Source organism: Eumetopias jubatus, unplaced genomic scaffold (genome assembly GCF_037043125.1).
Source record: "Eumetopias jubatus isolate StellerSeaLion01/CBP00866 unplaced genomic scaffold, mEumJub1_p1.0 scaffold_2, whole genome shotgun sequence".
Lineage (NCBI taxonomy): Eukaryota > Metazoa > Chordata > Mammalia > Carnivora > Otariidae > Eumetopias > Eumetopias jubatus.
Genome location: NW_028274808.1, coordinates 95,720,444 through 95,732,655, shown reverse-complemented (window position 1 = coordinate 95,732,655; position 12,212 = coordinate 95,720,444). Strand labels below are relative to the sequence as shown.

General features: G+C 34.9%; 1 protein-coding gene across 12 annotated transcripts in view; it reads right to left on the bottom strand.

Annotated features, from left to right (window-relative positions):
• The window catches only part of SCLT1 (sodium channel and clathrin linker 1), a 202,021-nt gene that overhangs the window by 53,958 nt on the left and 135,851 nt on the right, over window positions 1-12,212 (bottom strand). For 11 of the 12 annotated variants that reach the window (XR_015767773.1, XR_015767774.1, XR_015767775.1 and 8 more), the window contains one exon: window positions 7,936-8,132. Coding sequence is in view for 6 of the 12 variants with exons in the window: in XM_088021038.1 (XP_087877164.1) it covers window positions 7,936-8,132 (197 nt within the window). In the remaining 6 variants the exon portion in view is untranslated. Of the gene's footprint in view, window positions 1-7,935; window positions 8,133-10,583; window positions 10,692-12,212 lie in introns of those variants that run through there. The other variant, XR_015767778.1, reaches the window with a different exon arrangement.

The window sequence follows — 12,212 nt, the reverse complement described above, 5'->3', positions numbered from 1 at the left end:
GGTGAATTATTTTTCAAAAAATCAAGTACTATTCCTAAAGTCACAAGTTGTAAAAGGCCTTAACAAGCTTTCTAGCCCAGATGAGAGCAATAGATAGGGTTGTGTTAAAACTATTTTGACAGACTCTAGGCAATTACATTCTACATTGTATGTGTGTCCTTTTGGCAAAGTACTTTGTTGATACTTCAGAGAATACAAACTAAAATAAAACACATTCACTATCAGTAACCTACTGGGAGTACTTAGCTGGTGTGTGCAAATTACATATACAATATAGCAAAGCCTAAGACATCCAAGAAAAAATATTTTAGAGGTTTAGAGTAGGATAGAGATTACAATAGTCAGAAATATTTCTCAGTAAAACATACGAATAGGCACAATAACTGAAATGTTTGTGTGGATGTGTATATATGTGTATATGGGTATGTGTGCACACATAGATATACCTATACCATAAATAGCCTCCTGTCAGTTCAGGTCAGGTTTTGCCACCAAAGTGTAGACAGCTAACTTAGGAAAATTCTATTGTTAGAGTTTTTTCAAATCTAAAATTGCAGATAACAGATTATGGAATTTTGTAAATTTTTTAAAGTCTAGAGTTTCCTCCTGTGTAAAATGGAGAGCGTGATGGTTAATCTTATGTGTCAACTTGTCTGGGCCATGGTACCCAGATGTTTAATCAAGCATTACTCTGGATGTTTCCGTGAGAATGTTTTAGATGAGATTTACATTTAAATCACTGGACTCCGAGTAAAGCAGAATGCCTTCCATAATGTGGATGGACCTCATATAATTAGTTGATGGCCTAACAGAACAAAAAGCTTAATTCTCCCAAGCAAGAGGTAATTCTTCAAGAGATGGCCTGAAACTTGAACAGTAACAATGGCTCTTCAGGTCTCCAGCCTGAATGTCTTTGGACTCAAACTGCAACTCCTTCCTGAGTCTCTAGCTTGTCAGTTTTCTCCCTCAGAAAAACTTTAAACTTGCTAAGCTCCACAAGCACATGAGCCAATTCCTTAAAATAAACCTTTTTACACTTACACACATACACACACATCCTATTAGTTCTGTTTCTCTGGAAAACCCTAATACAGGGAATATTATAGCATTTACTTCATAAAGTTTTTGTGACCATTACATGAGTTTAAGTGGCAAATAGTATGTATTCAACAAGTTATAGCTATCATAAATATAATCTTTAGACTGATGTTCATTTAAGTCTATTTTATATTATATGATTTCCTATTTCCTTATGTAAACATTGTGAACTGCTCAACATCACTAATTAAGTTATGACAAATACATGGTGGCAGCTTTGGACTACATCAACTTAGCTAAGCTAGAACTACATTTCCCAGCATTCCCTTCCCTGCCTGGTCCTGGGTTGGTGTTGACCATAAAAGAAATTTGTGCAGCAGGCTCTGAAGGCTGGCAGGGCAGCTGGCATTGCAGCAACTAATACACATTGTTGCTGATATGTTAGGTCACTATATTGGTGTGGAGCACTACTCGGATCCACAGCAATTCCGTCTTCTGTTTCTTGGCAGATGTCCTCTTTCAACCTCTTGAGTCATGTGCAGATGCATGGTAAATGGCACCAGCTTTTCCTACAGGTCATCTATGACAGCGGTTGAAGATGATGAAAGATAAATGAAAACAGGGTGCCAGTTTGTCCTTAGAGTTGCTTTCATTCATATCCAGCTTTTCCTCATGACTTCTAGCTTAGCTGGCCCATTGTGACTTCAGGCTTAACACCAGATGCAGAAACAACTGCACTGCATTGACTTCTCGACCAGCTCCCACAACTGTGTCAGACCTAACTGCCAAAATAAATCCCATATTCTATATCACTCAGAGTAGCTCTGTTTTCCTGAATAAACCCTAATACATACAGGAATTGGTTTCAATTCCAGAAGTAGTCCTGTCCCAGAGGAATATAACCTTGCTAATGAGTACTCTAACTGGTTCTGGATTATCTGGAATTGGTTCTCTGCTTTCATTAGCTTTAAAGGCCACTGGTAAAGGGTACCCTAGTAATCCATGCTATGCAATGGCAAATAGTTACTTAAATTATCGCCTATATAATCAAGTGCCTATAAAGGATAAGTTTTTGAGGGACCAAGTAGTTAAGGACATAAAACACTAGTGAATGAGGAGCATAATGGGACTTCTAGGTACACTGGAGAACTTTGACGATGACAATAAAGAACTCAAGAGTTTTAAATTCTGAGCTCAAAGTCCAGGTTAGGGACCTGAAAGCTGTTATGACTACCTTAAAAGAAACCCCAGTTCCTCTGGTTGCAAAGCCTAGATTTCTGATCATCAAATGCAAAGTCTAATCCTGTATGTGGTTAAATTATAACACAAACTGAATTCCCAACCTTGCAGGGCCTCTCCTTCCCTGAAAATTGAGATGGGAACATGTGTTCAGACAGACTCCAATGAAGCTGGGGCCTTGAATCCCTAAATTCTAGCATGCCTCCCTTGCCAAAAGAAGCAGTCTTTCCACACTATTTGGAAAGGTAAGTATCCTCTGCCTAAGGAGTTTGAACGGTCTCCCCTGAGGGAGTTGTTTTATAAGGAACAGGTGATTCACTTCAGGATTTACCTCTCATTCATTCATTCATTCACTACTTCTATACCTACAGCCAGAGTCAAGTCTGATAGGCTCTAGGGAATAACCTACAAAACAAGACCTGTGAGGAGGTAGAATACCTTAAAATCATTACACAATACTGGCAACTGTATGTAGACAGAACCTGGGGAGTATGTGCGGGAATGGATCCTAAGGGTGTATTACAGCAGAAGAAATAACATTAGAATTAGGCCAAATTTTTCAATGTGGGCTCACAAAGCAGATATTCTTGATTCAGTGTGTTAGCTCAAGTATCTTGATTTGTTTGGTTAGTTGAACAAAATCTGGGTTCAAGGGTGACCTATACTGAATGATATTGAAATATAAGAAAATCCTTGTTACGGTGTAAAGCAAGGTTTGTCAACTTTGGCACTTCTGACATCTTTGGCTGGAAAATCCTTTGTTTTGAGAGGCTGTTCTGTGCATTATAGGATGTTTAGCAGCACCCCTGGCCTCTGTACACTAGATCCAGAATGATCCCTACATGTCTTTGGATATTTTTAAGACAAATGTTCCAGGGAGGGGAGAAGGATGAAGTAATCCCCATTTGAGAATCAGTAGTGTAGAGGAAGTTACTAAAGGCTGGGGGAGACCGGAAGACAACAGTGAGGTTTTTTTTTTTTTTTTTTTTTAATGTGAAAGCAGCTCATCCATCCTTCAACTCTGACCCTCAGTAGGGTCCAGAGGACATTTTCTTCATGAAGACTGTGTGAAATATAGTCATGAGAGTTGTTCCAGTATCCCTGCAGAGCTCTGTAGATTATTCACTGTGGAACAGAAATGACAACTGCTATCATGGATCCGGGCTTCCTGAATTCAATGTTGATGATAGGATTCTCAATGGCAAGGGTGATGTAGCAGCCTTAAATCTCCAAAGAAAATGTGCGCATCATTACTAGAATGGGCAGCAAAGTTGAAGTAGTTATCAGGAAAGTCTGATCTGCAGAGATCTTTGGGATTTGCTAGTTTGATCACTGTGACGCTAGAACTGAAATAGATGGGTGGTCTACTATTTGATTTGGAGAAGTAGAAAATGAAACCTCACTTGAATCACTACAAGAAAGTGTCACAGCCCTATAACCATTTCTCAAACTTGAGTCAGTTCACAGACTCAAAGCCTCTTGAATAAAGAAAGGGGCTGCAGGTTCCCGTATATACTTACTCCTGGCCTTCCCCTAAGGGATCTGTGAAGAGTTAGCAGGGTGACCATGCAGTGGGGAAGGAGGAATCCAGACATTTTCAGGATTACTGGACATTGTTGCTGAAAAAAATTCCTAGAGACCCCAAATAGCACTGTGGTCCACCAACCAGGAGAGGTTTATGCAGATCAGGTCATCAGTGAAGTCTTGGCCTAAGTCTCACAACCAGTGTGTCTATACTCCTATTCTGTGTTTATTTCCCTGGTTCTGGGATGCATAATCGGAACAGACACATCGAGCAACTAACTGGCAAAATCCCTACGCTGGTTCCCCAATCAGTGAAGTAAGGTCTATTATAGTAGGAAAGGCCAAGAAGCATTTCATGAAGTATAGTGAGTAAAGGAAAGGTACAATAAAAGCCTGATTTTCCCCTTTATCTTTTTTCAGAAAGAGCTGGTTCCATAGGATCTTCCGAAGGTGACCAAAGGCTTTTTTTCTTTAATATCATTCTGAAGTCATGGATTTTTAGTATATTTGACATGTTTCAATTTACTGCAGATATTCTTTTTGATGTTCAAATTGTTCCCACATCAGCCAGAAAGGGCCTACTTAAGTTGGCTCCTGGGTCCTTCTGATATGACCCAAATAATCTTGATACCTTCCTCCCCTTTTGCTACATCAAAGTGTTTCTTTTCTTTTCTCTCTCTCTTTTTTTAATGTTAGTCACCATACAGTACATTAGTTTTTGATGTAGTGTTCCATGATTCGTTGTTTCCATGTAACACCCCACTGCTCCATGCAGTACATGCCCTCCTTAATACCCATCACCAGGTTAACCCATCCCCCCACCCCCTCCCCTCTAAAACCCTGTTTGTTTCTCAGAGTCCATAGTCTCTCATGGTTCATCTCCCCCTCCGATTCCCCCCCCTCATTTTTCCCTTCCTTCTCCTAATGTCCTCCACGCTATTCCTTATGTTCCACAAATAAGTGAAACCATATGATAACTGACTTCCTCTGCTTGACTTATTTCAATTAGCATAATCTCCTCCAGTCCCATCCATGTTGATGTAAAAGTTGGGTATTCATCCTTTCTGATGGCTGAGTAATATTCCATTGTATATCTGGACCACATCTTCTTTATCCATTCGTCTGTTGAAGGGCATCTCGGCTCTTTCCACAGTTTCTAGGCTCATATTATACTTTTCTATCCTAGATCTGTAATCAATCATTTCTCTAGAGTCCTGGTTTCTTTTAGGATACCTCATTGCAAATGAATACCGGTCACTGCCTCTTAGGTCCCTTAAGTGGACAAAGCCAGGAAATACATGTTTTTAAGAGTAAAACACATCATGAGTTCCCATGATAATATTCCCAATTTCAGTGTAGAAATACAAGTTTTATTTAATTTCCTTGAGTTTCTTCCCTCTTATAAAAATCTTGGTTCTTAAAGGCATTTCTATAATTACTCAATTCCTTTATCTTGTAATTATAAGTTTCAGAATAATAACACCAATATTATTTCTAATGATATAACTACTAAAAGCAGTTTATGGTTTTTTACATTTTCTTTTATCCTTAGGATTTATCTCACTAGGGATATACAGTCTAATTACTCTGTTTAATGTCACTTGAAATAATTTATTTGTGTAGTTAAGCCATCAGCTTCCTACACAATTAAGTTCATTTGTTTAATTTTACTTTTGATTTTTAGGTTTTTTAAAAATTTTGATTTAATTTAAAAGATAATTATATGAACATTTATATAGTTTTAAACTCAAGCCTATATATCTATAAGACAAGGTTCATTCAAAGAAGTCTAGCCTTCATCCTTTACTCCTTTCTCTCTCCTCATAGAGAACCATTTTAATTATTGTTTTGGTCACCTCTCTTATTTTTAAGAAGAGAATGTACACATATGTATATGAACGTAGTGTATGTATAGCATGCTTGTATATATATGTGTACATACACACACACACACACGAACACTTTCCCCTCTTAAAGGGCAGAATACTATACATACTGTATAGAATCTACAGATGGCTGGGGGGGTTGTTAACAAATTCATAACACTGAGTATTCTGATCAATTAACTTGACCTCTATTTACTTAGGCCTTCTTTAATCTTCCTGCTATCATAGTTCTCATGTAGAAGTCTCACACATTGTTAGATTTATTCCTGAGCATCTGATGTTTTTTGATGCATTGTAAATTTTACTAAAGTTTTGTTTTGAAGTATTTGTTGCAGATATGTGGAAATACAATTGATTTTTGTATATTTGCCTATTATCTATTAATTATTTTGGACTTACTACATATATAGTCATGTTGTCTGTGAAGAATGATTGTTTTCTTCCTTCCTTTCTAGTTTGTATACCTTTTATTTCATTTTCTTGCCACAGTGCACTGATAAAGACTTCTGATACAAATATTAATAGAAGTGGTAATAATGAACTTCTTTGTTATCTTCCCCATTTTCAAAGGAAAATTACTAACATTTTTTTTGCCATTAAAAATAATGTTTGCTTTAGAATAGATACCTTGACAAAATTAAAGAAATTCTATTCCTCGTTTGCTAAGAGTTATTTTGAAATATAAGTGGATATCAAATTTTATCAAATGCCAATTTTCTGTATCTATTGAGGAGATCTTATCATTTTTCTCTTTTAAAAAAGTTAATGTGATAAATTATATTAACTTATTTTCTAATGTTTTAATAATTTTACATTCCTGGGATAAGGCCAAATTGGTAATAATTATTTTTGTTAGTTCTTTAATGCTCTTAGTAGATGCTTTTTATAATTCATCTAATTTTTTTAGTTGTGGTAGAGGTTTCAATTACCTAGCTCACCATTAAACTGGAAGCAGAAATTCTCTTCTCTTAAATTCATTCTAAATACATTTTTATTGCAGCATTCTACCAAAACTGCTCTTATCATGGTTAAAAAGGACCATCAAAGGGTGCCAAACTAAAAGGTCCATTCTCTGTCTTCACTCTACTCAACCACTCAGTAGCATTTTATAAAACAATGGTTAAGAGCATACTGTCTTTACTGGTCATTTTGTTAGCTATGTGATTCTGAACAAGTTCCTTAACCTCCCTCAGCCTCAGTTTCTTTATCTGTAAAATGTAAATGATAGTGCTATCCACTTTGTAGTGTTGTTGTCAAGATTAATTAAGTGCATGTAAGTTGTTTAGAACAACAAACATGTGCTAGTAAGTAAATATCACCTATTATTATTGCTTATACTCCTTCTGAAAAATAATTTTTTTTTTTAACCATTCTATCATGATTCTTACTTCTCTGGATATTCCTTCTCAGTCTCTTGCAGTGGAATTTTCATCTCTCCAGACTTTAACTTTTGGAACTCAGTCCTTAGGTTTAATTTATCTAGACTTCCTTTCTACATGTTCTCATCCCATGACTTAAAAAATCATGTGTATGTTAATGACTCCCACATTTATAGCTCCTGCTGCAATCTCTTCCCTGAACTCCAAACTTACAGACTCAGCTGACTAGCTGATACCCTAATTTACATGTTTTCTAGGCAGCTCATATTTAACATGGCTCAAACTTTTTTTTAATGATCTCCAACCTTTTAAAATCTAATCCAAGTTACATTTTATATATCTATTATACAATACTTGCCTACCTTCTCCCTTCTACCCTTGCCCCTCTACAGTCTATTCTTCAAACTGCAATCAAACTGATTTGTTGAACATTTAAGCCTGATCATATCACTTTGCTCAAAGCCTTCCACAGCATCCCATTGCATTCAGCCTAAAAGCTCAAGTACTTTCTGGGCAGCGGTCAGCAAACCTTTTCTCCAAGGGCCACAGAGCAAATACTTTAGGCTTTGCAAATCAATCAGATTCTGCTGCCCAACCACAAAACATTATTATGCTATGCCTATATGCAAAGAGTATTAAGATTCTAAACTGCTATGTCCAACAAAAGTCATTATATTTTGTGGAATATGCATAAAATTTACAAAAATACACAGTATGAGTTTTGGTTTATAATGCTTAATATTTTTCACAGCAGTTCAATAATATTTGCTTAATAAAAACATAAGATTTTTACAAGACTACGGCAAGGACCATTAAATGTTAAATAATTTATTCTGTAAAATGTATCAAACAATTAATAGTGGACTTACTTTAGATTACTGATTCTAATTTCTGCACTTTCAGTAAGTTTCTTTGTTTCTTCTTTCCACCTATTGGCTGCCTTCTGTTGAGTCACTAAGAGATGCCTCAGTTCAACAGTGGAATTTCGATTACTATCTTCCAGCTCTCTCAGTTGAACTTCAAATCCATGTTCCCTTATTGAAAATTCATGTTCCATTGTACTGATCTAAGGAATAAAATGAACACAGTATCTTCTTTTTCTTTTGTTATTATAGGAGATATACTGATCAATGATAATACACAAAAGAAATCATTCATTGTGTTGTTTGAGGCACAGAAATGTTTGGATGAGAAATCTATATAAAAATTAAGTTTATGTCTTCATCACAAATGAAGGCTTATCCTAGATTAATTATATATTTATATGTAATTATATATATATAAATTTACAGTACAATATAAATTTAGTGAAACAAGAATTATGATGGACTACGATTTTTTTGCAACACTTTCTTCAACACCTTAACTGCCAGTAGGAAAAAAGTAAACTATCTAATATAAACTGCTCTTATTATCTACTTTAACTTCTGTTGCCAGAATCCATGGAAAATATTCATGCTGTCAGTAACTGAGAGTTTTTTCCTCAAGCCATTAAAAAAATTACAGAGCTTCTACAACCTCCCCAAGTGCACCACCCTCTTGACACCTTGATGTATTCAACAACTCAAAATCTCAAGTCACTTCATATTAAATTTCAAATTGTCTTTCAAAGGGTTTTGTAAAGAAAATCATATACAAGAAGTCCTTTACCACTTCAGTTATGATATACTTTTTTTTTTCAGGAAAAAAAGACTAATGATTTTCAGAATCTCATATGGAAATATCTTCCATTATTTCTAGGTAATTTATGTCATTATAGTAAAACTACCCTAATGCAGAATAAACATACAAGTAAGTGCTCTTTGGATACTCTAGAAGCTTTCTTGACTGGGGATCAGGGAGAAAATGAAGCCCTAATGCTCTCTGGCATTCAATGTATGTAATGAATTGCCTTCTCTTGCATGCATCTAGAATGAAACTACCTATTACTATCCTGGAGGCAATTGAGAAAATCGTCACTAGAACAAGTTCTTTGGTGTACTCTAGGGCCATCTTTATCTTACTAAAGAAATATTATAAAGAATATCTTGTGGTATTTTAAAGTAGTGTGCTTTAAAAATCATCACAGCTGGTATAGCTTCTAATAATTCATTAAATACGGCGACTTTCAAAATCAAAAAAGAATGAATCAGGGACTCAACTTTCTCAACACCAAGGAAAACCCAACAAGAGCAAAATCCATGGTTTGTGGGGTAAACTGCAAACACACTGTTCTTACTACTTCTGCTTAAATGCAATGTGTTTCCTAAATTGCTTAAATTTTCTTTCTCAAATAGTACACAAGTAGAAATTTAAGACTTTCTAAATACTGGCCCTAAATACTGGGAAAACCACCATGGATTTATTAATTCTGTACTGTACTAAAGCCTCCTGACGCTCCCTGACTCCTGCTACTTTACTAATTTTTGTATTATTGGATTCTGTAAATTTAGATTTGAATATATTCCTTCTCCTTCTCTGCCTCAATCTCAACTTTGTCTGGAGAACCCATGGTTATGTTAGGTGGAATTGTGTGCTTCTTTGTCTTGCTCACATATATATTAAAAACTGATATATGCATCTATATAGTTTTAGACGTCAGCCTGCCTAGTTAGCTCCCCATTTCCTCTTGGAAAATCTATTTGTACTTTTGACAAGCCTTGTTCTGAGGTCCTTCATGGTAACCTGGTCTCTGCCTACTTCTACAAGCTTGTGTTATATCACTATTACCTACTCTTTCTTTGTTTCTGTCACAATGCCGTCTCATTCTTGGCTCATTTTCACATGTTGTTCCCTGTGCCTGGAATAATCTTACCCCTCTTGTCTTAGTTATTTGTATTCAACTTTTAAAACTTAGCTCAGTTATTGCTTCTATCTAGAAAAAATCACTTCCCTCTGTTATAAGATCCTACAGGGCCCTAAGTTTTTCCTAAAGTGCATTTATTAGTTTGTAAATGTATGTTTAAAGTTTGCCCATTTCCATGCAAACATTATGTTTTTAAGGAGGGGGCTGGGTCAGAGGGATCATGTCTTCATTATATCGTCAGCACCCGAAACATAGTAAAGTCATCAAAACACTGTGTAGACAGAGTGAATGATGGCTTTTTGGTATCAAAATTTAGTCTTTAAACACACCCCGGGATCCTTTAGCTGATAAAATTCCAGTTGTTAAACTGGACAGGCCGGCAGTGATGTTGGAAGACTCTGGGCTACAACCAGGTCTCCTATAACAAAAATCCAACTGATGATTAAATTCAGTATATTGGTAGGAAGAAAGGATTTATGGTCTCCCTCCCTTTTTCCTTTGTGTTCTTCCTCTGCAGAGAACCACTCACACAAATAGAGTGGAATGCTAAAACTATCCATTTCCTAATTTTATGTACTTATGAGGAGAATTTAGAAACAAAGAAATGGAGAGCCCTGGCAGAAAGAACAGAGAAGTTAGAAAAGGGGAAAGCTAGGGCTGAAAGGAATGCAGTGGCCTTAAGATCAAACGAAAGTTTCATATAATAAGTTGTAAGGTTCTCAGCCAACTGACCTCTCAATATCCAACTGTCTTGATCTTTTTGGCTCCTTTCAGTTTGTCTAGGGAAGATCACACTCTTTTTCAAGGGGAAGAAAAGCAGCGAAGTGTAGCACTAGGTTCCTATGTTGGCAAAGAAGGAATCAGCTACAAAGCAGCAGTTATCTGACAGTGATTCTCCTTTATAAAATAGAATTTATAGCTATCTAGTTAGTTAAGAGGTTCTGCCCTTTATTTACCAATAATTCTTAAGCTAGATGCAGACTTGACAAAAAGGGAGCAGTTTTGGTGGGACACGTGGGATAGATAAGCTTTCAGTCATTCTTTTGTTCTCTAAAATATCAATTACTATCCTGAACTGTTAAAGATAGATAAAATGTAGTACCAGGTAAGGGAAAGTCATTGATTCGTCTCTTCCCCATTATAAAAACCAAAACCCCAGAACAGATGTATATTGTAAAATAATGGAAAATAAAAAAATTAAAAATATAAGGTCTCTGTAATCTACAACTCAGAGATAACCACGTCTACTTCTACATAATTGTTTTTATTTATGAATTTTAGAATTTAGTGTATATAGAATTGCAATATATATATAAATATATATTCAGATGTTTTTATTATTTTTAAACCTAGAATACAGCAATATAAAAACATTATAAATTATTTGGAAAAAATTTTTAATAATGACTCAAAGTATTGTATAGTTGTACCATTTCATTGTTCCTTTATTTCTAGAGGTTGTCTCTAATTTGTTATTATGAATAAGGCTGCAATGAATTTTTTAAATTATGAAATATTCTAATTATTTTCTTATGAACAAATTTTAGACTCTGTACCATTTTAAATGCTCAGGTGCACATTCACTCACACTGGTAACCATGCAGTTAATCAACAGTGAGTTTAAACTTTAAATATTGTTCATTAGCAATTGTTTCCTTAGTTTGTGAATTCTGCTCATGTCTCATACATGTTTTTCTTATAGGTTACAAATATTCTTCTTTAATATTTTTCAAAGCTCCTTATATGGTTTTTGTCTTTTGTTATATTTACTAAAATTATTTCCCCCAGTTATTTCTTTTCTAAACACTTAAAGAATGGTTCTAAATATTTAAAAACTTTATATATTTAAATCTATTAATATATTTATTTGCAGAAATATTTTAGAAATATATATTTATATATATAAATATATGTTTATATATTTATATATATATATATAAGAAATATATTTCTTCCTTTTTTTTTGGTTTTGTTTTGTTAGGAAAGTTCTTTTTCATCTATCAGTTATACATTTGCCTACATTTCCTACTAATGTTTTATAGTTTCACTAGTAGCTTTAATTATTAATCCATATGAAATTTATAATATGAAATTTAAAATATGAGGAAGATATAACATTTTTTCACCAAAGTACACGGACTTATTTTATTATGGAAATGTTTTAGTATGAGAACTTTCAAGCATACACAAAACAGAATATTACAACGAATCCCTATATGCCTATCACCCAGCTTCCATAAGCATCAAACTCAAAACTATTCTTGTTTTATCTACAATCCTACTGACCTTCCTTTGCCAAAATTTATCTTTTGCTTACAATGCACTACATGTCTTAGGGGTACAACTCAAGTTTTACAAATA